The following is a 27911-nucleotide window of genomic DNA, read 5'->3' on the forward strand; positions in this document are numbered from 1 at the left end:
GAAGGAATGAGAAAAACTTGGAAAAACAGTGGGGGGGGGCTATGTCGAGTTACACTACAAAGAACCAATTAGCCACTTTGGTTAATGATAATAAAATATTGTCTAGACATGTTGTTTTAAAAGGACAGAGTATTTTATATGAGAATTAATTCAGTGGAAGCGCAATGCCTGGTGTATTCATTTTTATGAAACTCATAATAACATGTGTTGTTTCTCGTCTGTAGCTCTGGGGATGAAAGTCTGGAGCTGCTGGTGTAGGGACGGGGTGGCAGGACATTCTGTGCATGTTTCATTGGTGTGCTGTTCTTCTTTTATAGTTCTTGAAATGAAAATTGTGCTATCTCAGCCAAAACAAAGCAAAGCTAAAGTCACTAAAGAACACTGTCCAGTATTTGACTTCTTTAGCTCACAAATTCCCAATAACTGCTATGCATTTCAATTATCAATACTTTTTTCTTGAGCTTCACACCCACAATAAAAAATGTATGTTGTTCAGCATATTTTAGGATAAAAACTATAATTTTTGGTATTAATCGTATGTAAATGTGCTAATGTAAGCTAATATTAATTGGTTTGTAACATTTGGATCATATCCTAACTGTAGCAGCTATAGGCCAACTATGACTGGGAGTCTCATCGGACACAGCCAGTGATTAAGTCAGTAGGGCAATCGTTGTTTCAGTGCTTACTAGGGACAAACACTTGTGTTTCACTATAGGCCCTGCTGCAAGTTTTCCATGATAGATCAACTTCTCCTCTTCACCCAGGCAATTGTTGTCTTAAGATCAATGAGTGAGGACAATGTCCATTTGTGCCGTAAAAATAAAAACAAAATTCCTAAATTTCATTAATATTCAAAATAAATGATCAATAATACATTTATGTTTCTTAAATTAATAGACTAACCATTGATCATAAATTGCTCATCTGTCACTGCAATTACAGAACTGCAGCGAAAAAAGATTTAAAAGATGGTTTAGAGATTGAGTGTGCAAATACATACACAGACGGGGCACTTTATTAGATAGACCTCTACACCAGCTTGTTAATGCAAATATTTAATCAGCCAATCATGTGGCAGCAAGTAAATGCATACAAGCATGCAGATATGGTCAAGCGGTTCAGATGTTTTTCAGAACAAATGTCAGAATGGGGAAGAAATGTGATCTAAGTGTCTTTGACTGTGGAATGATTGTTGGTGCCAGACAGGGTGGTTTGAATATCAGATACTGCAGAATGGTGTGAAAAACAAAAAAACACCCAGTGAGCAGCAGTTCTGTGGGCAGAAATGCATTTTTAATGAGAGAGGTCACATGGAGAAGGGCCAGACTGACAGGAATGCAAATAACCACACATTACAACAGTGGTATGCAGAAGAGCATCTCTAAACATACAATACATCAAACCTCTGAGTGGATAGGCTACAGCAGCAGAAGACCAATAAAAAATAATAAGTCGAAGTTCTCAGTTATATTTTAGTGAGTGCATTAAGATACAGTTGTGCTACAATTAAGGCCTGGATTCAATCAACATTCTTCCTTTTTCACAGAATGCATTACATTCACTTACCAGATGTGTTTACCCAGATTGACTTACAATGTAAGAGAAACACTGTCAGTGTTTATTTTTCACAGAAATAGTTTGGCAAGTTATTTTAGTTGATTGCCGAACACCTGTTCAACTCGGCAAACACCTGCTCGCTGAAAGACAAATACAAATCATATCATGAGGCACAGTAAACTGAAAATGTTGACTATAAGCAGGCCAAGACAAAGCTGAGTGTTGACTCTGGGCACAACTTCAAGATAGTGCCTAAAGTAAAGTCCAGATACAAATTCCATGATTAAAATGGTCGGCTTGGGAAAGTATTAAAATCTCATTCCAGTGTGTTTGCTTTTTAGGACTAATGACAAATAGAACTAGAGCACAACAGGAGTCTGATGTGGTATTACTACTGGGTATGGATCACGTGGAAAGAACTTTAGAAGGACTTCTAATCTTTAAATGTTCTTAGTCTTTATGTTCAGGCTATGTGCTATGGAGTGTAATTAAATGTTTTTTTTTTTTTTTTGTGCTTGTTTTGAGTCTATGCATGCTGTACAGCATGGTAAAAATATACATAGAGTGGAGGAGAGAGTTCATTTTCTTTATATTTATAAATTTTCCTGGGAACACTAGCTAGCACCTTTAAAGCGCAATGAAAAGCATGTTTCATAGGAAGCAATGTCTATATTTTCAAACAACAGCTATGTATATCAGTGGGAGTGGGGGAAAAAATGAAAATGTTATGACTATGGTTGAACTTCTGTTACATATAGTATAGTACTGTGTAAAGACATGTTGTACTGTACTGTGACGAGCCATTCTACGTCTTTCTCTTCACTACAGCACAACAGCTGAAGAAGAATAAGCTTTCTCGTTTAGTTTTTTCTCTAACACATGTGCCTATAGCCCCATCTCAAGAAAACACACAATCATACTCCAAAGGCCTGTGGCTTCCCAACATGCTCCATGCCATCCAGATGTGGGTCAGGGCACAAAATACTAACCCTGAGTTGACTGTATAATTTAAATGAATAAATTATGCAGTATTACACATGCAGTGGCGATGAAATGAGGCTGACTATAGATATTTTAGTTTGTTTAAACTTTGAATTGAGTTGCAAGTGCATTCATTTTGGTCTGTGGGCCGTTTGGTGGTTTGGGAGAGCAGATCATTTAAGAACCAGATGGTCTATCTGTCATAAAAAAACATTGTCCTGTAAGAAAATGTGATTGTTTTGATTTAATTGATTGTTATAGTACATTGTCAGAGGCTTATCACAAAAAACTGAAATGAAAACTGAAATAATTGGCCTGTTATATTCCCATTTGGTTGTGAGATGGCGCTATGATAGATGTTCTGAGATGAGAATATAACTAGTGCATCTTGTTTCCTTTGTAATGGACCAAGGTTGAGTGCTTTCTTGCAATGTTTGTTTATTGACCATTTTTTGTTGTACACAGAACACTTCAGGAGGCAGGTGTGGATTTGTTAGTGTCTGCTGTCCACAGAAGACTTCACGAACAGAACTACAGAGGCTTCACTGCAAGTTACAAACCACTTGTTGCCTGCAACAACAGGGTAGCCAGGTTATATTTTGTTAAAAAGAACCTAAAATAGTCTGGAGAGTTCTGGAAAAAAGGTCTTGTGGACAGATGAGACCAAGATTGATTTGTATCAGGGTGATGGCAACAGATCCAAATCGCCCCCTCTCATCTGTGGGACATGGTGGTAGGGGTGTTACGGTTTGGGAATGTATAGCTGCGATAGGTACTGGCTCACCTGTTTTCATTGATGTAATTGCTGACTGCAGCAGTAGAATAAATTGTACAGAAGAATCAGTTTCTCGCTCATTTCAGCCAAATGCCTCATTGGACGGCACTTAATCTTACAGCAAGATCATAAACATACTGCAAAGGCAACAAAAGGCATTTTTAAAGGTAAAAAAATTCTTAACTGGCCAAGTCATTCATCCAATCTGAATCCAATTGACGTGATTGGTCATGGCTCATCTTTATAGTAAAGAAAAATACTTGAGGCCTTGGGGAGATTTTGTATGGATTTTAGTCGATCGAAATGGAGATCTCGCCAACCTAAACCTGAGAGGTTTGGAACAGGTGAAAGACTTTCACCTGTTACACAATCTAAGATTTTTGTCAAGGATCCAAACAAGTGTGTACAGAATATGAAACTGAAATAACTTTACCACTGCACATTAAATTATGTAAATGGTAAATGGTTGGCATTTATATAGCGCTTTTATCCAAAGCGCTGTACAATTGATGCTTCTCATTCACCCTTTCACACACCAACAGTATTTGGCTGCCGTGCAAGGCACCGACCAGCTTGTCTGGAGCATTTGGGGGTTAGGTGTCTTGCTAAGGAACACTTCAACACACCCAGGGTGAGATCAAACCGGCAACCCTCCGACTGCCGGTCGACTGCTCTTATGGCCTGAGTCCTGAGTCCTGAGTGTAGAACATGTAGCACATGGAAGGTTTTCTCAAAAGAATAAGAGTCCATTGGACTGATATGTTCCTGGTTTCATATGATCTGACATTTTGGCCACTTGCCTGTAGGCTACTGTAGCTCCAAATGCGAGTTAATAAATTAAGAGTAATGGAACAGCAAAGCACAGTGATTGAAATTGTTAATGCTGATAATATCATTAGTAAAGAAAATTAAATTGAATTAAATTAGAGAAGAATGCAAAATAAAAGTGTTTTCACTACTGGTCTCAGACTTTTGGACCCCACTGTATACCAATAGAAAGCAGTGCCGTGATTGAAAAGTCGGTGGGAAAATGTAGTTCACTTTCCCTTCTTGTTCACATTTCTTACCCAATGTTCCCACAAGTTTCCAAAAATAGTTACTAAAGACTTTTCAATTATATGGACAATGTTATGTGAAGGGGCCAATCATAAAACCAGTGTTTACTTCTTGCGAATGTTATGCTCTTTTGATTGAGGAGAATTGGACTGGTTCAGGAAATGAGCTTCAGAGAATAGGACAAAAGAAAGGATATGATTGTTGAAAAAAGACACTTTGAGATCTGTAATTCTGCATCCTCTCTGACTTTAATACAACAAAGCTTCAGCCTCTTGTGTTCATGTTGTGAGCCAGAATTACAGTGTAACGCAATTTTAAAGTCAACAGACTAGATCAAATATTTGAGACTATGTAGTATGTAAATTTGTTCTAACCTCTATGGGGAAAGTGGTAACTATCATTGGTCACATGTACTGTACACAGTCTGCCTGATGTACTGGAGCTCTGCCATTGGGTCAGAGCATGGGCAGGAAAAATGACAGCAAATATATGACTCAAGATTTTATTACATTTACATTACACTGTAGTCATTTATCAGACACTTTTAATCCGAAGCGATTTACATGTGCTTAAGTTCCTCAACAAATGAAAAGCGTTAAATCCATAAATAGCAAACTGCCTATGTAGAGCAGTTGTAACCGAAAACAATAGTGCATAGTAAGGACGAAGGTACAGTCTGAAAAGGTGTGTTCAGTCAAAATATGGGGAGGGATTCTGCTGTCCTGACAGTGGGAGGCAAGTCATTCCAATGAGGAACCAGAACAGAGAACAGGCGTGAACGTGCTGCTCGACCACCTGGTGCTCATAATGAGCTGGTGGCCCGGAGTGGCCTTGCTGAGGTGTAGGGAGCAATTACAGGCTGGATGTACAGAGGGGCCCGGAATGCCAACACTAGCGCCTTGAAGCAGATTCGTGTAGCAAAATGCAGCCAGTGAAAAGTGGACATATGGAATTCTGATAAAAAATGCCTTTTGTTATAATATATCTATGCAGAAATGTCAGAGTCATGAGTCAGATGCTGTTTTACAAAATAATAATGCGATATAATTAAAAACAGTATGTCCATTCTCCCAAGCAAAATAAAACAAAACAAATAATTCAGCACTCATCTGTCCTTTGAGAAACATAATTATGTATTTAGCCTCACTGCTAATGTGGAGAAGCAGAATGGTTATCCTGAACACAGAGTATAAAAGCCGAGGATTGTGTCATACAATTTCAGTGAGCTTAGAGGAAACTGGTCTTATACAGCTTGCAACCACACAGCTGTCCACAGCCTACTGTGTCTGCCACCTGTTTAACCACACTGAAGGTTCTGGCTACAGTTAATCTTTTAGGACCAGGTTTGACTATATGGTTATAGAGGAGAATCAAGAAGAACACTGACTTTAATTGTTAGTCATTTCCAGGGTTGTACTGCTTGTCAGACCTGACTGGGCAGGTCTATAATGGCCGGTTCTACAGATACAAGATGCTACAGTATTCTGAATGCAGAATCTTCACAATATTTTCACTGTTTGGAAATAAAATGGCTCCTCTGGCCAAAAATAAAAAATCAATCAAACACATTTTAACTACAGTCTAAAAACATCCGAGACAGTACAACAACTTTGGTTCCACTCTGTATGGTTTTTACTCTATGCTTTAAGTTCCTTACATTACAGAAGTAGCAAAACAATGTGAGGAGAATGATATATCCAGTAACATTTACCTCAGATGGCGAAGTAATATGTAGTTTCTCGTTCCTAACATTTACTCCACATACCTGGTGTCCAGTCCTGCTCCAGTTGATCAGCATCAGTCCTAAGACTGCATGTTTTAGGTGTACCATCAGATTAAATGATGGAGATCAGATCTGGAACTAAAACCAGAAATACATGAGTGGATCTGCAGTGGTCATCACAGGTCTTTTTCAGTGCAAACAGGCAAATAATTATCTTCAGTTAGCAATTACATTTCAAATTAACGCTTAAATGTAATGTAACCAGAGACATTACACAAAACCCTTTCAGAAATGTGAAATAAAGCAGAACAAGTGAGTGTTTTTTTCTGTGCCAACACAGCACTCAAGTGGTATGACAAACCTATTGCAGTATAATGAAAATGATGTATAATGAATGTTATTCCACATCATTGTGAAATCTATAAATATATTTTTAAAAGGGAATACAAATATTTCTGTCCTAACAAACTCTTCTAACAACTTAGAGAGCATAATGCATTTCACAAATCAGATGTGTCTGAATTAGATTTCAAGGTAAAAGGAACTCCACCCCCATAAATTAAATAAAGCTAAAATAATAAAATAAAAAAATGCTCAGATCACTTCTGGTGGGCTATCTTTCCAAGAAAAAAACCAAGACTATCTTTCCATACAGGAATGAATACCAATGGCAGATTAGTAGTCCTATGTTCTGCATGTAATTATCATTTATAATTTACTTTATTATACCTGTATGCCGTATGTTCTGGATATACATACAGCACTAAACTGGTCTTAAATTTAATGCACGCAATCTCATAATTCAATCCTTTGTGCATTGCGCTTGCATCTACTATGATTCTCCTAGGACTGGGAGTGGTTGGCAACAGCCGATTTGAACTATTTGCTTACAAAAGCTTTTTGAAGTGCCTACAGTGCTTCCCGTTTTCCTACTGAACAGTTACAATGGATGCAGAGTCATTTTCTCTTCCCTACCTATCCTTGCAACAAGCTCATTTTCCACAGTAGCATACTCAAAATCAAAAAGTGAACATGTGGTTATGTTATATTATAATGGGATGCAGAAATACAGATTTTCCATGATCCGGTCAGTATGTTTATTCTCAATACGCATTCTCTCTTTAATGGTGCTGCTAAATGCCGATAGCATCATGTAAAAACTTAAAACAAAACTTACACTAGCAGATACCAGTCAGTTGTTTTGAGATTTTTGTGGCAATCCTAGTTCTGAATTTTTATAACTTGTGTGTGTTATGAAATGTGATTATGTGCTTGTGAATGTGGAAGGCCAGGGACAGCATTAGTATGCATGTTGATTGATATTTAATCAGTCATAACCCAGAGGTTTCCCCACCCCCCAAACAGTTGCCTTTTCAGAGGGATTATGTATATTTTAATGAGTTGATGGTAACACTTCAGATGAAGGGTGGGTGGCAAATTAAGATAATTAATATTTTAGAGCTTAGAATATATTAACATTTTCCTAATAGTGCAATTAACCTTAAAGTGATATAGATGCTCTAATAATTTAAGAGTAATTGCACCATCAAAAGACAACAATTTAATGAATGCATGCTAAATTGCATTCTAATTGACATAGTTAAGTAACATCATATTCAGCAAGCATTGTATTCTGATAACTATATCCTAGGTTATTTCACTCAAAGTTTTGGTTGCTCTATGCAGTTTGAATCAGGAGACCGGAGTCTGAACTGTGTGATTTCAAGGACTGGGTATTCACTAAACTAAAAAGAGCACATGGTACATGGGTGGCTGTGGCTACCAAAATCAGGACAATCATTCTCAATATTCTTGAAATTTGTTTCCATTTTTCTCAAAGCCAATGATTTTCCTGAAGTCTGAACATATTATATTATTACAATTAGTGGCTGAACATTTTCTCTGAGAAAGACAGGATTGGCTTTAGACTATATAGGCGCTTTGGGCCTGTCTCACATGAGGCCACACTGTTGCCTTCATTTATCACAATTAATATTTGACAACTTGTTTTTTTGGTCGACGGAGGTGTGGCCATACTTGGCTGTTACCGGTGGAGCCAGTCCTGGAGAAAGGAGTCGGGTCTGCCGGAGCGCAAAAGCCACAAAACCTCCGGGGCTTAAAATGTGTCCAAAATGTGTCCAATTACTCTCTTTTTACCTTCGTTTTTACTTTTTAAAATTTAAATAATGAAATGTTTCATGCTTCATAACTCTTCTTCTATGGTAACGCCATTCTTGGAACAGTATTTCTGGCCTGGAGTTTTATATCTGACAGGGATGCTGCCTGGACAGATTAAACATCCCTCCTAACATTCAAATATGTCTTTTTTTAAATGCACTGTGAAAGGGATCAGGGACTGTGCATAATTTGCTGTGCTTGCAGACTGAGTTAAATAGGTATTGTGCAATTTACCTGGCATGGGAGGGGTGGGAGTTGGGGGATATTTTATATGAGGCATTTGTGTCAGTTTGGAGTACTTGGCACCTGCATTACGCTATTAGTCATGTATACGCACATAGTCACATACGCCCCAGCTTCATTCAGTCTTCGGTAGATTTCCATCCTTGGAGTATAAGTCCTGTATGTGGTTTAAATGCTTGGTTAAAATTTTGTTGTTTATTAATAAAATCTCAGATTTCTAAGTATTTGTTGATAACTCAATGACTCAAACTTTGCACTTCATATTTGGAAAATTTAAAAACATTTAATGTCAGAAAAAGAAATTCCAGCATATTGTATGTAATAGTAAAGTTTTGCCATTGCCATTGTCAATAGTGTTATAGTCATATCTGGTTAAAAGGCCGACTTGCATAAGTTGGCCTTCTGGCAGGCTGGCTACAGCCCTGTATAACACTTAAAATATCGTTTTTATGTTTCTGCCTTATTTTCCATGACGCATAGTACTGCTCACATATTTAACCTGAGGCATATCCTCTCAAAATTGAATAAATGGTATATTCTTAAAATGAATTAATTGGCTTGAAAACTTATCTGCGGAGCAATTGCAGAATACAAGAACCATGCCTACAAAACTTTTCAGAACATGCAGATATAGATATGTGGGGCGACATGGCTCAGGCAGTAAGAGCAGTCGTCTGGCAGTTGGAGGGTTGCCGGTTCGATCCCCCGCCCGGGCTGTGTCAAAGTATCCCTGAGCAAGACACCTAACCCCCAAATGCTCCTGACGAGCCGGTCGGCGCCTTGCATGGCAGCCAATCGCCGTTGGTGTGTGAATGGGTGAATGAGAAGCATCAATTGTACAGCGCTTTGAATAAAGGCGCTATATAAATGCCAACCATTTACCATATGATTTAATATTCATTCCCCCCATGCCCATTGTCGCATTGGAGCTATTAACATTCAGTCTTGTCAGGTGTGGCTCTGCCTGAAAAAATTATGCTGATTTAAGTTACAGAAAACATACTGAATGAACCATTAAAAAACATGGCAAATTTGGCAAATTTATTGTTTGTTTTTCTCTATTATAAATGGAACTTGTGGAAAAAACACAGGGAGAAATGAACTTGATGTTCGTGTACTAAATGACGTCTGAAATGACAATGACGTAAAAGTGAGATCAGCATTTCGCAATGGCTCCTCTTCACCATTCCAGCAAAACTTACGACAGCCCATTCATAAAAGTAGGTCTGAGAAAGTGTTCTTGAGCGTCACAACCTGTAATCTGACCCCGGGCTATGGGACTTTGCGCCTATATATGGTGTTCTTCCGGCCAAACATTTCCTTGGTTACGCGTACACGCCGTCCCGGTGAAAGGTGTGGACTCACCTTCGTGGAGCTGCAGCGTGACAATCCGGCCTGCTCTGTCAGCAGATCGCAGGGCTTCCCTCAGCCCGCCTCCCCGTCACCATGACAACCTCACACTGGAATCTACAAACACCTCGCGACTTGAGCTGGTATTCCGGAGGAACTCCTTGGCGAGGTTCCCTTGTTATGGTTGTTGCTATGGCATCACAGTGGTGCTGGCAGGTGAAGGCAGGGTGGCCCACCCAGGTTCATTCTTAATTATTGCTGCCATTGACGCCATCAATTTTCCACTATAAGGGTACCCCCACTAATACCTCTCTATTATGTAACACTTCTTTCTTTCTTTTTTTTGTTGCACGTATGTATTGTAGGCGGAACAGTAAAGAATATCAACGCCCAGGCCATTGCAGCAGTGACTCCCTCAACACTTCCATTCACACGCTGCTTTTTCATCATGGCCACTGCTGACCCACATGTCGTATGGCAGGGTGTCGTTACGAACCTTTCCATAATACTTAAGTATAAATCTCTGCTCCCAGAGTCTATTTTCCTACGACCGATCTGTGGAGAGTGCAATACTGTATCTTGCCTTTACCTTTGTCAGCCAAGTACACAAATTAAATCACGCATCAATTGTCTTTGATACTTGAAAAACTTCAGTGTTATTTTTGTTCGTATTGGCAACTGATTTCGCAAATGATTAGCCATTCTACACTAGTCCTACTGCATATGTGTATTCCCAGGTCCAGGATATAGCTTACTCATTGAGAATCACGGCAGAAAAGGAAATTGCACACCTCTGACCACGTGTGGTTGGAATGTACCACTTGATTTCAGCTGTATGAGCAATGGGCCTCATGCAGGAACGAACAGATTTGTTCTTAAATTGTTTAAATCTTTTGCCAAAAATGAAGGAACCGCAGTCTTGTTAATCCCTTTGGCCATCTATCCAATGGAACCCACCTACAGTACTGTATATATCGTATTATAATGGACATTTCATTTTGGACAGTTGTCTGAAGTAAGGTGCGTTTGTTGAAACAAACATGGCACACTGGTATGAGCCCTTTTTTAGAAAAAAGTAATAAAAATGTATGATAAGAATAAGAAAATGTTCTTGCATGAGGACTTCAACCTCATGGCTGTTACCAATACTGAAGATGAACTAAGGTACACCAGGTTACCATGGCAATCAAAAGATATCTGCCATATATTCAATCATTTGTGGATTGTTTCTTCAGCTTACTGCTTCCATGGGAGTAGTTCAATGACATTTCAAGTTCAGCAATAGGTGAATTTATACTAGAAAGTTGTGTTCCAGGAACACTGGCTTCAGAATATTCACTATCCTACAGACTTAAGTATTTCGTTTCTGCCCAACAACAAGAACTGAGGCTGGAAAGGATAAAAATAAAATACATTTTAAAAATGGCTGCACCAGCTTTGCTCCCATAAACTTGGCATGAACTAAGGTACCCCAGGTTACCATGGCAATCAAAAGATATCTGCCATATATTCAATCATTTGTGGATTGTTTCTTCAGCTTACTGCTTCCATGGGAGTAGTTCAATGACATTTCAAGTTCAGCAATAGGTGAATTTATACTAGAAAGTTGTGTTCCAGGAACAATGGCTTCAGAATATTCACTATCCTACAGACTTAAGTATTTCGTTTCTGCCCAACAACAAGAACTGAGGCTGGAAAGGATAAAAATAAAATACATTTTAAAAATGGCTGCACCAGCTTTGCTCCCATAAACTTGATGGTATCTGTCTGACACCAGACCTCCTACAGCAGTGGGATTGATTAGATGAGCATATTAAAGGGTACAGTAACAGCATGGTCCATTGATACAGGACATGGCAGACAATACCAAAAATAAGATCTACACAAGGTACATCAAGTAGCCCTGCCAGGTTTAGGACAAGTGGATTCACAGGTGTTTCTGATTAGTCGGGTGTACTTAAACAGCCTTCATTATTGGTGATTGTCACTATGAGGACCAGAGTTGTGCCAATGAAAAGCCATTATGAGGTGGAGATATAATAAATACAAAAAAACAGTACCCACAGTACGCTTAGTTCTGGATTATATAGCTTTTCACATTGAGTGGAATGGCAAAACTGCTTTCATGGAGGCCAATTTGGAAATGTGCAGATCCATCTTTCCCTGGATACAGTGTATCAGTCATGCATTTATAGAGACAGGTGCCAACATATCTCTTCTCTTTTATACAATTTAAATGTATTCAAAAGTGTCACTCCAAACATTTGGTACACTGCTTCCGAATCACACCAGCCCACCTATTTAATTTGGTACATTTTGCTCAGATCCATACAGTAAGGTACTGTGTACAAACCTGTCATTCTTTGGAGGTTAATGACAACATATTAGTAGCATTAGTGTGTACAGCATGTCCTTCATGGTATAGAATCCAATAAGATGTCTAAAAACATGTCAAGTGAAATTTAGAAACACTAATCATTCTTGGCGAACAAGATGTAAATTGAAGCCATCTGAGAAGGTTGAATGAATTTGTTGAATTTGAATGCTGGTTCATAGAATATTTCTTTGTGCATAACCTTTAGACATAATTTAACACTAGTAAGCTGAAATTTTTGTATAATGTATGACAGGACAATAGTGGCTATAAGATTTTTACATGAAAATCTCAATCAACTAACCAATGGTATATCATAATCTACTCCTGTCTTATCTTATATACCTCTTATTTTATTCTATATGCACCTATGATTATTCATATGTCTACTGTATCCCTTCAATGTTATGAGTCATATTTATTCATTGCAAGCTCGATGACCACTGTTAAAGATGGCAAATATACTGAAACAGATAAATTGGCTAATTAAGGATTACATTTGTGTTACTGTAATTTCGACTCTTCACACCTGCAGTAGTCTAAATGGGAAATTATGTTTCTTGGCTGCCAGTTTATAATAAATTATCCATAATACAATTAATCTAAATAAAACATGTCTATTTTACAATGTCTACACTTGCTAAATAAATCTTTACAATGTCTATGTAGCCTGAGAAATGAAGAGTAGTAACTAGTAGTAGTAGTAAAGAGCTCCCCGAACAGTAATGATAGTGACTTAATTTTACCACTAGATGGGGAAAGCCATATTATCCATAAGAGCAACTGGAGCACTTTAACAATGTCTGGTCTTTTAACCATTAGCATACATTGAAAGTATTCAAGTAAAAACATTGAACTACTTTGGAACTGTGCTACTGGCTGAAGTGTGTATTGGGTTTTTTAAGCTCTGGACTTCCATTAACAGTGTTTAAGAATTACATGTTTTGCATGCTGACCTTAATCCAGGTCATTTAGAATGGCCTATTTAGCATGAACGTACAATACAGTATGTTGGGTATGACACCTACAGATAACAAAAGCTGCAATAAGAAGTGTCATTGTGCCCTCCAGTGGCTATTCAGAAAAAAATGTTTTTGTAGTTTCACTGTGCAATCATCCATTATACAACATAATTAGAGGTAGCAAATCATTAAGCAGAAGAGTTATGGGTGTGTATTACCACAGGCTTGATGTTAGGTGGTTGGAAACGTTCTGCTCCTTACAGAAAGAATATAGTATTACATATCATAGTCAAAAACATAAAGCTTTTGCCTTTCTTAAATATTCAGTGCTTGTGTGCATGTGTGTGCATGAAATTCAGTTGTCATTACTCCCTATATGAAACATTTTGTGGCACTTTGTCAATTAAATTCACTGGGTTTTTTTTTTTGGAGATATTCTTGGGTCCTTAGTTATACTGAATCAAAGTTGAAATCTTGAAATCTGGTAAGAACTACTTCAGGCCCTTGTAGAGGTGGAAGGTTATGTTCTGGGAAGCTTGTAAATGTGTGCCTCTATGTTTGTTCAGTAACATGGGCAAGTAATATCAAGGCCTTCATTTGAAAGCAACCCCCTTCCTTTCAGCTCAGATCAAAAGGCTTGGCAGCAAGGTTGTGTAACTTAGTCACATCCTTCTAGTTCCAGACTACAGCCTAGTTAAGTGGTATTTTTTGTATGTATGTATATTTCTTTCTTTTCATTTGGCTTTGTCAAAAAGTAAAAAATATCAGAATATTCCCTTTGAGTCCATGGTTTAGAACAGTTTAAAAAAATAAAATTATATATATATATATATATATATATATACATATATACACACACACACACACATATATACACACAGTGGTGTGAAAAAGTGTTTGCCCCCTTCCTGATTATGATTATTATTATTTTATTTTATTTTTTTATTTTTTTATTTTTTTATTTTTTTATTTATTTTTTTGCATGTTTGTCACACTTAAATGTTTCAGATCAAACAAATTTAAATATTAGTCAAAGACAACACAAGTAAACACAAAATGCAGTTTTTATTATTAAGGGAGAAAACAAATCCATGGCCCTGTGTGAAAAAGTGATTGCCCCCTAAACCTAATAACTGGTTGGGCCACTCAACAACTGCAATCAAGCGTTTGCGATAACTTGCAATGAGTCTCTTACAGCGCTGTGGAGGAATTTTGGCCCACTCATCTTTGCAGAATTGGACTGAGCAGTATACGCAAAACATGTCTTCGCAAAACAGCCCCAGACCATCACACTACCACCACCATATTTTACTGTTGGTATGATGTTCTTTTTCTGAAATGCGGTGTTACTTTTACGCCAGATGTAATGGGACACACACCTTCCAAAAAGTTCAACTTTTGTCTCGTCAGACCACAGAGTATTTTCCCAAGTCTTGGGGATCATCAAGATGTTTTCTGGCAAAATTGAGATGAGCCTTAATGTTCTTTTTGCTCAGCAGTGGTTTTCGTCTTGGAACTCTGCCATGCAGGCCATTTTTGTCCAGTCTCTTTCTTATGGTGGAGTCATGAACACTGACCTTAACTGAGGCAAATGAGGCCTGCAGTTCTTTGGATGTTGTTGTGGGGTCTTTTGTGACCTCGCTGCGCTCTTGGGGTAATTTTGGTCGGCCGGCCACTCCTGGGAAGGTTCACCACTGTTCCATGTTTTTGCCATTTGTGGATAATGGCTCTCACTGTGGTTCGCACCACAGTCCCAAAGCTTTAGAAATGGCTTTATAACCTTTTCCAGACTGATAGCTCTCAATTACTTTCTTTCTCATTTGTTCCTGAATTTCTTTAGCATTTGGTCTACTTCACTTTGTCAGGCAGGTCCTATTTAAGTGATTTCTTGATTGAGAACAGGTGTGGCAGTAATCAGGCCTGGGTGTGGCTAGAGAAATTGAACTCAGGTTTGATAAACCACAGTTAAGTTATGTTTTAACAGGGGGGGGCAATCACTTTTTCACACAGGGCCATGTATGTTTGGATTTTTTTTCTCCCTTAATATATATATATAGTTATAAAGAGAAGGAAAATGTCTTCCGTAGGAATAAGATGGGGGATAGCAAGTGTAAGAGTGTAAGAGTGTAAGATTTTGCATTTGCCAGATTGTATGCACTCTCAACCTGTCTCAGCCAGTCTCAACCATTCTTCCGGATGGGTCATCTGTATAAGTTTAGGGGACTCTGGGGTCCCCTAAACTTAGGCCCTGAAGCCCAGCTTCTGCAGGTCCCTGGGGATTGTTTCATGACTGTGTCACCCACTCTTTAGGCATGGCCACTACTTTCCACTACTGACCGATCACAGTATGAGAACTGAGTGGCCCTGGGCCTGAGAGAGGCTATTTGATTTATTGCATCTAAGGAAACCTTTTCACCTCTCCTGGACCGGGACAAGTCACCCTTCTCATTAATCCATGGCATTGAGGTGGTGTACAGCACAAATGTCACATTCTACTCTACAGAGGTTAGAAACAAGCAGTCGTTTCTTATACCACGCTCTGCCCTGATTCTCTCTAGGACAATGTCTCCAATGCATAGAAATTTCAAGCAAAACTTCAAGTTCATGGCCTACAGGGGTAACCATCATTACATTATTTAATTTATTACATTACATTATACGTTATTTATTTATTTCATTACTTTTTTGGAGTTACAATGCAGTAGGGTTTCTAGTTGTATTGCTTCTCGTGAAGCATTCAAATGGTTAAATGAGCATGACAGCAGGTGGAATTGGGCCAGGTATTTAGACAGCAGAGTTGTTTTCTGTGCTCCAATAGTACACTCTGCTTGCCACAGCTTGTACTGAACGTAACAGGTATTTGACCATCTGACAACATTGGTATGCTCTGATCAGTGTGACTCAATCTCTGGTTATTGCTTCATTTATTTATTTTTATTTTATTTTTCCTTTCACACCTTAGTGCTAACCCTTGGCCTTTGTGATGAGGCAAAAATTATTCTTGATGGGAGTTTGCCAGGACTCATTCTGCAAGCTGGTCTGTTCATCTTCTTAAAACAAATGAATTAAATGAAATAAATAACTTCAAATACAGTATGTAAATGACAAATACGCATCAAAATGCTCTTAAGCCAAATTAATGTGAGCTCAGATGGATACAGTTTTTAAGACACAAAACTACTATGGATGTCCTATACTAATGGGACGCAACACTGTTTTTCTCCATTGTGCAGTAGCAGTCAGCTTTCTTAGATCTAATTATAGACCTGTGACAGCCAGCACACGGTGACTGTTCCACTCAGTATAATTGGAGGATTAAGGGTAATTGTGAACCACACACACGTATTGTTTAGAAGATGAGTGAAAAACAGCACATAAAGGTGGCACTGCATCTTCGTGTGAGTGATGACAGCTGGCATGCTTTGGAGGGGGCATGCTTCTCTGCATTATATCAAGGGTGGCAGCAACAATGGGCACCAAAACATGCACATATTTTTTAAATAAACACATTACATTACATCTTATTCAGCAGGTGCTTTTGTCTGAAGTGACCAACAAAAAAGTGCATATCAAAGTCATTAGAACGACTACAGAACAGGTTGGATAAGCTACAATTCACAAATAATCAGCTGCACAGCCATGGACATTATGTCCAATACACATGGCCAAGTCAGGAAGGAACCAAGATAAATACAAATGTGAACAAAAGAAAAATACAAATAAAACTGCAACGGTCCTAGATTAGACTACACTAAAGTACAATAATTGGCTTAAAAAAACTGGTGAAAAAAGCAATAGATCAGGGTCACCCGAGAGAGGAGTCAAGGCACAGAGCAAAGAGCTGAGTCTTCAGACAGTGGCAGAAAATGGGCAGTGAGTGAGCAGTTCTTATAGGTATGCAGAGGTCGTTACCCCACTGGGGAGCTATGGTTGAGAAACTCTGCAATCAGGACAAGAGAGAACCATTAATCCGGCTGGCAGGATGTGCATATTTGGAGAGTGGTACAATTTCTGTTCTTTTGTCTCAGTAGTGGACACAATTGCATTTGAAATGAAATGATGAATAGGTTAAAGTGTAGACTGTCACCTTTAATTTGAGGGGATTTACATCGATATTGGGTGACCTGTGTAGGAATTACATTCCTTTTTGTACATAGTCCCCCTTCATAGGGGCCAAAAGTCATTGGATAGTTGCCTTCTCCGTTGTTTCTGATTAGTCAGGTATATTCATTCCAGTTCCATCTCCTCAGTGTAAGAAAGCTTTCAGTATCAGGTCTTGATTCAAGGCTTTTGATTACCTTTGTAGTCTTGCTATTGACGTCTGTCAACATGAGGACCAGACTGCCAATGACAGTCAAGGAAATCCATTATTAGGTGGAGAAATAAGAAAAAAAAACAGGCAGAGACATAGGCCAAACAAAAGGCTTACTAAAATAAATGGTTTTTGTGCTTTCTGCATTTATCATTTTATACAAGGCATAATAAAACAGTACACAGTTTGTGTGCCAAGGGCTGCTGCCAAACCAGGAGAGGACGTGAACGCATGGAGATGTTTCCACAGTCGGCGAGAGGAACAGGGATTCACTGTGCTGTATCTGTGATGGGAATATTAATCAACCATGGGAGAAGGGAGAGGGGGCCAGACGAGAATGACTAAAGGCAAGATGACAGATTTTTTTTCTCATTCCATCCGTGCTGGACAGCGTGACTCACCAAGATGGATGGGTACAGAGGAAAACAATCTCAAACTTAATCAGAATGCCTTGGTCGAATAAAACCCTAAACATGCACTGTAAGGAGACTAAGGACCATGCAATTTCTGTATTGTAATTGACCTGGTATCTAAATCACATTGTGTGATATGTATATCATTTGTATTCACATCTCTGGACCGGTTCTAACTAAATACATCAACACACATTAGTGGCTCTGATATGAAATTAATTGACTGATTAATTGTTGCCTTATTTTGCTTCCTTTTGAATATGATGTGCAGACCAAAACGGGTCTTCAGGGAAAGTAGTCCTTTAGTAAAGCAAGAGTTAAGCCTACATTTAATAAAGATTACGTTAAAGCTATAGCACATTTCACATGTCTTCACTGTGAAATGTTCTGTGTTAATGCTACTCTAACAGAGTAAATACGATTCCAATAGGAACCGTATGTGCTCTGTTAGAGTTAACAGTCAACATTTTGTTTATTTGGATCATGAACTGCAGCTTTGCAGTATGGGATTACTATCAACACTTAAATGGCATACAATGGTGTGAGTGTTGGTGCATATGCACCCTGTGTGTACAGTACATTATATTGCTTCTTAATGGAAATGCAATGGAATCCAATTTGCTCTGGAGTATACTGCTCAGTCCAAAGTAGTCTGTCTGTTTCTCAGCAGTAGATTTTAACACAGTGGCGACCACATAGGGATCCCAACCTGCCAGGCCTGCTGCCCACCCCTATCCTCTCCTTTGACACAGCAAGGCACCTGGGTGAAAAAAAGCCCTCTTCCTCCACCCGGACACTCATTCCGCTTGCCAAACCTCGTGGATCCACAATCAAGGGATCACAAGTCGTACTGTTTTCCATCCTGTAGTGCGTGCACAAACATAGGATGCCACATGATGGACTGCCTGAAGCTTTGTGGCTGCCACCAAACAGACATGAGTGTTTTTGGGAAAAAGAAGGGTTCCTTTATTTATAGAGCCTATGTTTCCCCTCGCTTCCACCTCACCTCCTACACCCATGCACGCAACACTCGAGGCTATGTTTGGAAATTGTATTAGCTGAGTGGGATTGATGAGCTGACACCCCCTCTGTCTGTGCCACAGTGCTTCCTGTAGCTACAGCATGCAGCTACTGTTCAGGGTGGAAGCTTCACCATTTGGCCAAGGGGAAATGTAGCAGCCCATTTTCTTCTAAATATTTAAGACACAAATGTAACCATGAGCAGGGAAAGTACTACAGCTTTTCAATTAAATATCAGTATGTACCGGTGGATTAAAAGAATGCATCTCCCAAATGGAAAAATCTAGCAAATTGGGATGTTTATCTATTAAAATTCAGATTGCTACACAATACAAAATTCACCAAACTTACACAATAAAGCTGATAACAGTTATCTTGTAACAAATCATTAAAATGCACAAGAGGAGTTTGTTCTGCCGGTCTCACATAATTGCAACTGATATAGGGGTTTTCTAGAGGGGGTCCTTGAATGTACAGCAGGGAGTCCCTGGTCAGACTTGACACTTGATGCAATGACCGTATATAGATTTGGGGAAATATTTTTCAATATAAACATAACCTTTTTTTTTTTTTACCTATGATGGTGGTCCCTTGGGAATCTGGGTGAGGGTTCATGGATCAAAACGAGTTACACTCCTGATTGAGGGCACGTAAAGGTTTTATTTTCATTCACTGTTTAGAGTGAGATGCACAGTCACAGTTGGTGGGCTTAATTTTTTAAAACCACTAGACGCAATAACTACAACCAAATGCTTCCAATATCTTGATATAAGTCTTTCACATCGATGTGGAAGAGTTTTAGCCCACTCTTTGCAGAACTGCTTTATTCAGACAAATTGGTAGGCTTTTGAGCATGAACTCAAGTCCTGCCACAACATCTCTATTGGGCTGAAGTTGGGATTTTGACTGGGCCACTGCGAAACTTAAATTTTGTTTCTTTTCAGCCATTCACATGTAGATTTGATTTTTTGTTTTGGATCATTGTCTTGCTGCAAGTACCCTTCAGCCTTTTATTTCATTTCCCCTGGAATTTCCTTTGATCGTGGTATAGTGCACTTGAAGAAACTGTGTTGCCAATTCACTCTGATGGTAAGGTTCAATATGAATCTATTTAATTAATTTTGGCTAATTGGTTGACTGAGTAACTAAGGGGGCTATTACCTTTTTCACAAGGGTGATAACTTTTTTCATTGAATAAATTAAATTATAATTTAAATATGTTTTTGTTCTCAGTTTCCCTTTGTCTAACATTATATTCATATATAAAAAATCTGAAACCATTCAGTGTAACAACTGTGCATTAATAGAGGAAATCAGGAAGGGGGCAAATATTTTTTCACTTCACTGTACATGGTGAAAATCATTGATGTAAATTCATAGCTTTGAGTCATTTAAGTGTGGGGCAACCTGTAGCCTAGTGACTGTCCTCATTACACCCTTTCATCTCTCACTGTAACCTGTTCTGCAGCATAAAAACATCTGTGACACCCAGCTGTTTCCCTAGAAATTAGTCCTTCACAAATGCAAGGAATTACAATGTCATACACTATTGGGGGATTGGGGTCACCTTGTCTTTTTCTGATTTAATACTTTCTTTTCTCTATTTGTGATCAAACAATTAATTTGTGGCCGAAGTGCAGACTCAGAGCTTTTATTAAAGGGTATTTTTATACATTTTGGTTTCACCATGTAACACTTTTAATATGTAATCTCCCATTTCAACATTTGAGACAAATTAACATAATGTCAAATTAAGAGTCATGTTTTATATTTGGTTGCATATCCTTTGTATGTCATGACTTCCTGATGTGACCTATCTGTGACCCATCAATATCATCAGTCTGGATATTTTATTTTCAGGTGGTATAAGCGATACCAATCCTCTTTGCATTTGAAAGGATCTCTATGGGAATTGGAGGGTGGGACTAGATTGATCTGTTAATTATGCTGATACAGGATGTATCATACATTTTTTGGCTAAATGGTTTTACATTACATTACATTACATTTAAGTCATCAAGGGTCCAATGTATCAAATGGGCCTTAAACCACTCTGCTGCTGTCAGAGGTGCAGTAGATACTACAATAATTATTTCTCCTTAATATTTTTTCAATTGAGTTCAACAGGAAGATTTGTCAGGAAAAACTATTGTGAAAAATTGTTTCCTTCCTGTTGCACAATTATCAATGACTGATCTGAATACTGACTGGCACAGTGTCCTTGACAGTGCTGTCATTTGATACTTGTAACAGGTAGGACACTGATTGGTGAATTGTAAGCCTACTGGTATAATGTAACCACAATGTAAACTGGAGTCAAGTAACTCAGAGGTTCCCACATTTTTTTAATTAATTGGACTATATAGTGAACTCGAACTACAAGAAAAGAACTGGAATTCTCCAGATGCTCCTGTATCATCACCATGGGTGACGTGTGTAACCAACGGTCACTTGCTGGTTAGAGCACGCAGGAAAAACGCGATTCAAACATTTTAAATGCAGGAACTGTTAGCGCATGAATCAACTGTTTATGACAATCAGACAGTAGGTATTACACATATATTTACTGATATGCACACAATAAATACACATTTTAAAAATATTACGTTATTGTTTAAACATAACGAAAAAATTGCTAACGTTAAGCGAAGGACAAGAACAGGTATGTCAACAATGATCCACAGGTTGAAAATATCGCAGCGAAATGATCATGCTTTATTATCAGCTAGCCAAACTTTTAAATACTTTCAATCTCTTAAGTTTCCTTAGGTGTGTTATTGCTCTTTACTTAGGTCTGTAATTGCTCAGGATAATTTTACGTGGGACTTTAATAAAGATGATAACGTATAGGCTACACCCGTGTATAGCGTAGACTAATTCCAAGTGCACAAAGGATGTCATCTTCCTCGCAAACAGGTGTTTGGTTTCACAGGCGTAGACGATTCAAACTGGAAATACTTGTTTTAAATGAATTCACTGTTGCATTCTGAATGGGGAAGAATTTAAAGCGTCTATCCTGACAAACCAGATCATTGCAAATGAAAAGAAAATGTGGGTGGTCACTCGCTATCACACGCCTACTAAACTACACGTATTTGAACACCATCTCCACAGCGTTTCGTGAACCATTTGGGCAAACATGGAGGCGCTAAAGAAAGGATTATGTAAAGCGAGGGATGGTGTTGCGTGCGTGGCTGAAAAGACGAAGGATGGAGTTACTGGAGTGGCCGGGAGAACATTGGATGGAGTTGTATATGTGGGTAAGTGTTTTTATTTGATTTATTCATCAAAATACGTGTACTACCGTGCTGTCACTTAAAAAGGCGTGAAGTATTTTATTTGTTGTTCATATGGTTAGTAGTTCAACTTGGCGGAAAATAAGGGTCGTTGAACAGGCTACATTTTGTATTAGATGAATGATGCACAATTGATTCAGCTCAGTTCCGGCCCTTGGTATTCTAATTTATTTATTTATTTCATGATTTTTGTTTCTTAGGAACCAAAACGGCGGAAGGAGTTTCCACAGGTGGGATTCATATTGATTGATTTGTTTGTCCTTGATACTTGATATGAAACCACAAACATTAATTATTAAACCTCATAGGTGTATTTTAAAGATTTTCTTTTGATGAATGCCCTGGATGAATATACTTGGTTGACTAACAAAAATCCTGTAATTATCAAACAAAAGTCCAGTCATGATCTGTAATGTAGGATCTACTGCATATCTTATGCAATAATATCCATAAATTACTAACACCGTGGATAAGTATGCATTTTACTACTAAATATAAACAGCTATTTAAAATGTATAGAATGCTATTAGCTGCCATTAGTAGATAAATGGTATTCTATGAATTGAAAAATATGATTTTGTATCCAGTGAGTAAAGGTGAGAGACACACCCCTAAAGTAAGGAGCACCTAGGAACACTCATCTGGGGGAAAATGCCCTGCTGCTTAAGCTAAAATCAAAACTTCTATTGACAAACCAGTGTCTCCTTAGCATATAACAAAATAATCAAGTTTTAAATTAACTAGTCGGCACACTATAAGAGTAGATTTAAGAAATGTATTAAAATGGTGCTAGGGTTGATTAAACATTTTATGATATTCAATAGCATTATTGTTTGGTAGTATCTATTAAAAAATGTAGACTGTAGATGTAGTACTGTGGAGACCACACTGTATTATTGCAGTTGTGACTTAAATTCATCATTCACCATGTATAAAATACGCATTATGGGCGGCCTGTACAGTAGTGATCAAGATGCATGACTGGGACCCACAAGGTCGGTGGTTCGATCCCCTTGACCCTGCATTGCTCCAGGGGAGGATTGTCTCCTGCTTAGTCTAATCAACTGTACGTTGCTCTGGATGAGAGCGTCTGCCAAAATGTTATTAATTTATGGAATGTAATATTATCCTGAACTGTCTGGTGAAATGCCACCTCCAGTTGAATTTACTTCCCTCTTTTATTATTTGTTCACATCCAGTTTTGCCCCTGTCAGTAACTCTTGAACAGTCAGTACTATTTTGAAGTGCATACCAAAAATGTTTAGAAAATGTACAGTATTTTGAGAGAAATGTATGCCTTTACAGTGCCCATTTTTCATATGTGACTTGTGTAGACATTATTTAAAGCATTAAAGCAATGTCTAATCACAAATATGTCCATTTATTTGTTGATTTGCATCCCGCAGGGATTTTTCCTCATTCTGTAAATTTCATTAATTTAAAATGGTAGATTTTTGAGGTTTGTAATCTTGATGTGTACCTCTGTCATACAGTAACTCAGTTCTGTTCTTTGGCCATGACCACCCAATGAAACCCATACCATACCGCTCTTTGTGTTCCTCTACAGCTGCAGTGAAAACTGTTTCTGGGGTGTCTCAAGTGGGTGGGGCTGTGGCGAGTGGTGTTTCAAATGTTGCCCAGAAGACTGTGGAAGGAGCTGGTACTATTATTTCATCAACTGGATTGGTCAAGAAGGAATCAGCCAATCAGGTGAGGGGTGAGGGGTGAGTGAGGGCACACATCTGATTTTGATATGCTCAATCATGTTGTGCCTCTCTTTGTACTTATTTTATTTATTTTTTGAAACATCCATTTTGCCTGGTCAAAAAGGGTGTTTTCATTAAATGGCTTACATCTTGGAATAGTACCTTTCCTAAATCTCAGTCAGCATACATTTTAAAGAACAACAGTAAGTTAGCGGGCTGTAAACAACCTCTGTCCAGCTATTTGGTGCAAGTCACAAGAAAATTTCTACCTGGTTTTTATCCAGAATAAAATAATCCACACTAATTTAGTACTGACTTTTTTCTTCTTTTTTTTTTTACGGGGTTCTTAGTTAATAGCTTTAAAAAAATACATATGCAATGGCCCTATAGTCTGTCATTTTCCCCAGATGAATATACAGCATACATATTATAAATCCAGAAAGCTTAACTACCTTATAACCACCTGTCTGTCTAAAAAAAGGAAAGAGAGACGCATTCATGATTTGCACACAATAAAAGCATCAAGAAGTCTGATGCAGTTTGACGGTTGCCTCTTTCATTGACATTGGATACCATGAAGGGATGCATTCTGGTGGCATTGTACCAACCTTGCCAGGCGATTATAGACCTCAGTGTGAACAGATGGGAAATGAGTAGCCACTGTTAAGTGTCACATGAAGTGGGTGCATGTCAGATGGAGCAGATGCCACAGGCTGTGTGTGATGTTACATATTGAAATTGTAGCTCCTGCCTCCAAGCTAATATAAACACAATTGTTAGTTTACCAGGCCAAGCGCGACAATATAGTTATAGTACAAAAGATTTGGCTATAACTTTTGGTGTTCATTATGTTCCCTACCATACATTGCTGCTACAGTTTCACAAAACATGCTTAGGTCAACTGGTTCCTGCTAAGATCCAGTAATTAAAATCAATATCTTTCATGAATTTACTAGTTTAAGGAAGAGGTTGTGGAGGCCAGCAACCATAGTCTTTGCTTGTTTGCGAAGTTGTCTTTCCTCGTGGTGGAATACACATGGATGGAAAGTAGCAAATTGATGCAGATAATTCGGTCTCACTTTCAAACATCTGTATTTGCACATCTTTCGATTAGGCTGAAGCAGAGAAAACGCCGGAAGAGCCAGCGGAAAGTGCAGGGGAGTGCAAGGAGCACTCCAACACCTCTACCCCCGAGGTAAAATGCGGTAAAAACCTGTTAATTAGCACAGGCATGTCGTACAACACTTAAATATATTTTGGTTTCATTTGTAAATCTATGTAATCCAACATCTTAATTTGGCCTTCTTGCATGACAAACACATACCATATAAGCAAACCTGTGTGGCATAGTAGTTTAGCGGCATTACTTTTTTGAATGCAGCCTTCCATCTATAGAATGCACATCTGAGCCAAGGGTTCTGCGTAGGCTCCTGCATATGGATATTGTAACGTGTGTATGGTGGGGCTCCTATGTGCCTAGGATTTCTGTTGTAGTGTAACTCCGAGCACTCTCTTCACAGGGCACCTGAAGCTCTTTGTGTAACAATTTGGGCTTGATGCTGTTGATGCCCAAATTGCCATTTATGCGTTTATATTTAAAGTGTACTTAATCCTTTCACTGGACAGATTACAGTGACCAGTGTTGTTCTTGTCATGTTCCAAAACTTTAAAAGGCTTCAAAGAAACGGGTGCATTATGTGCATTTCCCATTACGTTGTTTTTTTAATTTTAATTATTAAGCGAGTCTATTCCCCCATACTTTTAATAATTTAATGGACTTCTCACCCATGCGTGCTGGGCAGTGTCCCAACAGCTATTCCACACCTGCTCTGCCTTTCCTGTATAATGATTGTGCTTACAGTACATGTCTGTTTCTCCCTTTTACATTTCAGGCAAATCCCTAACTTTGCAGGACAAATGAATGAGCAAAACATTCTGTGCTCTGCAGGCTCATGGTGTGCTCAACCGGGGTTTGGGTCAATCTGTGTAATGTGTCGTGTGTCATGGTGTTCTCTCTGATGTGAGTGGGGTTTTTGAGCCCCCCTTAGACCAGCTGCCATTTTACAGTATGTGATTCCTCTCAGGCTGGAATGGCCAGATAGTCTGGAGGGGCGGTGTGTGCTCTGTGGACTAAAATAAAAAATACATTTAAATAGATATTTAGGAGTTACACCAAAGCATCTAATTTATGGGGATATATTTTCTGATTTGTTGCTTTGTCTGGTGCAATGCAATGCTTATGTGTGCATAATTTTCTATCTTTTCTATGTTTGATATATGTTTGATATATTTGGCAGCACTACAGACTAGTGTCTGCATATATTTTGAACATGCATGATGTCACATTTTAACGTGCTGTAACTTACATTGCTATTGTACTGTAAGCACTGTTTCAATCCAATAAAATATAAGCATACTCCATTTAATTCTTGTTTGTTTCTGTCTGGATACTCAGATACTGTAGTAGGGTGTATATGTGTTCAATGTTATTATAGGATCGGATTTAAGTAGCATATAGTTTGATCTTTTACATTATTTGTAACACAATTTTGTACTGAACGAGCATCATGATTTGTAAAGCATAATGCAACATTCCTAATGCTAGTATCCGCGTGAACGGGGTAAAGGCTGACGAGGAAAATGGCAGCGTGTGTCCTTGAATGTCTGGCTCTGCAGGACCCAGGAGCGTTGTACTTCAGTCCTCCGCCAGCTAGGAGTCGCTCTAGCCTCTTTGTCAAGCCTCTTCTTGAACTCCCATTGATGTTCATGTGTTCAATTCTGTTAAACAATATTCAACCATGGACCTGCTGCAGTATTTTTGAATGTTGTTCAGGGACATGATGGTTTTTGCTAGAAGCAGTGGGAAATGCCCAAATGAAAAATGAGAGCGGTTACAGTATATAACTTTTAACTTACACAAAAAAGTATGCAAAAAATTAATTAATGGTTCAAATAATCATGGTTTTCAATCCAGACTCCCGGGTGTTTTCGTGCTGGGCTGAAACAAAAAACTGTAGGCCTTTTTCGAATAAGATTTGATACCCCTGGTTTATATGGATTCGCGTTTCTTTTTAGTGCAGTGATACTCAATCCTGGTCTTGCTGCTGGCTGTTTTCTTCTTCAGATCGTTGAGTGATGGGTGTGTCAAAGTGTCCCTGAGCAAGACACCTAATCCCGAAATGCTCCTGACGAGCTGGTTTGTGCCTTGCATGGCAGCCAATCGCCGTTTGTGCGCTAGTGTGTGCATGAATGGGTGAATCATCATCGTTGTACAATGCTTTGGATAAAGGCTCTATATAAATGTCAACCATTTACCATTTAGATCAGCAACCAATTCAGACCCAAGAAACCAGATGACCTGAGGTAACTGATCAGTTGCTTTAACTGATCAATTACGGTTCTACTCAGGTTGTGAGTAACACTGAAAACCAGCAGAACCTGCAGCTCTCCATGACCAGGAGAGACGATCACTGGCTCAAAGACACGCTTTTCATAGCATTTAAACTCCCATCCACGTTCACTTTCCTTCCTGACTCTTCCTATATTAGATAAACTAATGTTCATCTGTTTTAAACTCTAGTGTACAATAAGTCACTTGACAGTGCCGTTGGGAGTGCCTATGGGGACCCTGGGAGGTCTCATTGAAATGCATGTTTAAATGCCTGCAGGACACACGATGGAGATAAAAGTACATTTTCTATCTTCAATGGGTAACCTTTGTTTGTGTAAATAAAGGAGGCAATGCATAATTTATTCTATGTGCAGTGGCACGTTCAAAGACCAAGGATGCCACACTAGTAAATACAGCATTATCTATTCACAAGGTAATGGTGCCGCTAGGTAGAATAAATGAAATGCAGTCCATGGTCAAACATCAAATCCTCACCTTGCCAGCATAGACTGGCCGGAAAATCTGGGCAGTGCATAACTGACTTTAGCATCATGAATGGGAGAGGGTTTTA

The 27911-nt window shown here is 38.6% G+C and overlaps 1 protein-coding gene across 1 annotated transcript; it reads left to right on the top strand.

The window, feature by feature from the left end:
- Nucleotides 1-21862: 21862 nt before the first annotated feature.
- On the top strand, nt 21863-26375 carry LOC133142307 (alpha-synuclein-like). The gene is made up of 5 exons (XM_061263454.1): nt 21863-22207; nt 22444-22473; nt 23811-23953; nt 25064-25144; nt 25842-26375. Exons 1-5 carry the CDS (start codon nt 22087-22089, stop codon nt 25851-25853), a joined length of 387 nt encoding a protein of 128 aa, XP_061119438.1. The 5' UTR covers nt 21863-22086; the 3' UTR covers nt 25854-26375.
- The last annotated feature ends 1536 nt before the right edge of the window (nt 26376-27911 follow it).

Source organism: Conger conger, chromosome 12 (assembly GCF_963514075.1).
Source record: "Conger conger chromosome 12, fConCon1.1, whole genome shotgun sequence".
Lineage (NCBI taxonomy): Eukaryota > Metazoa > Chordata > Actinopteri > Anguilliformes > Congridae > Conger > Conger conger.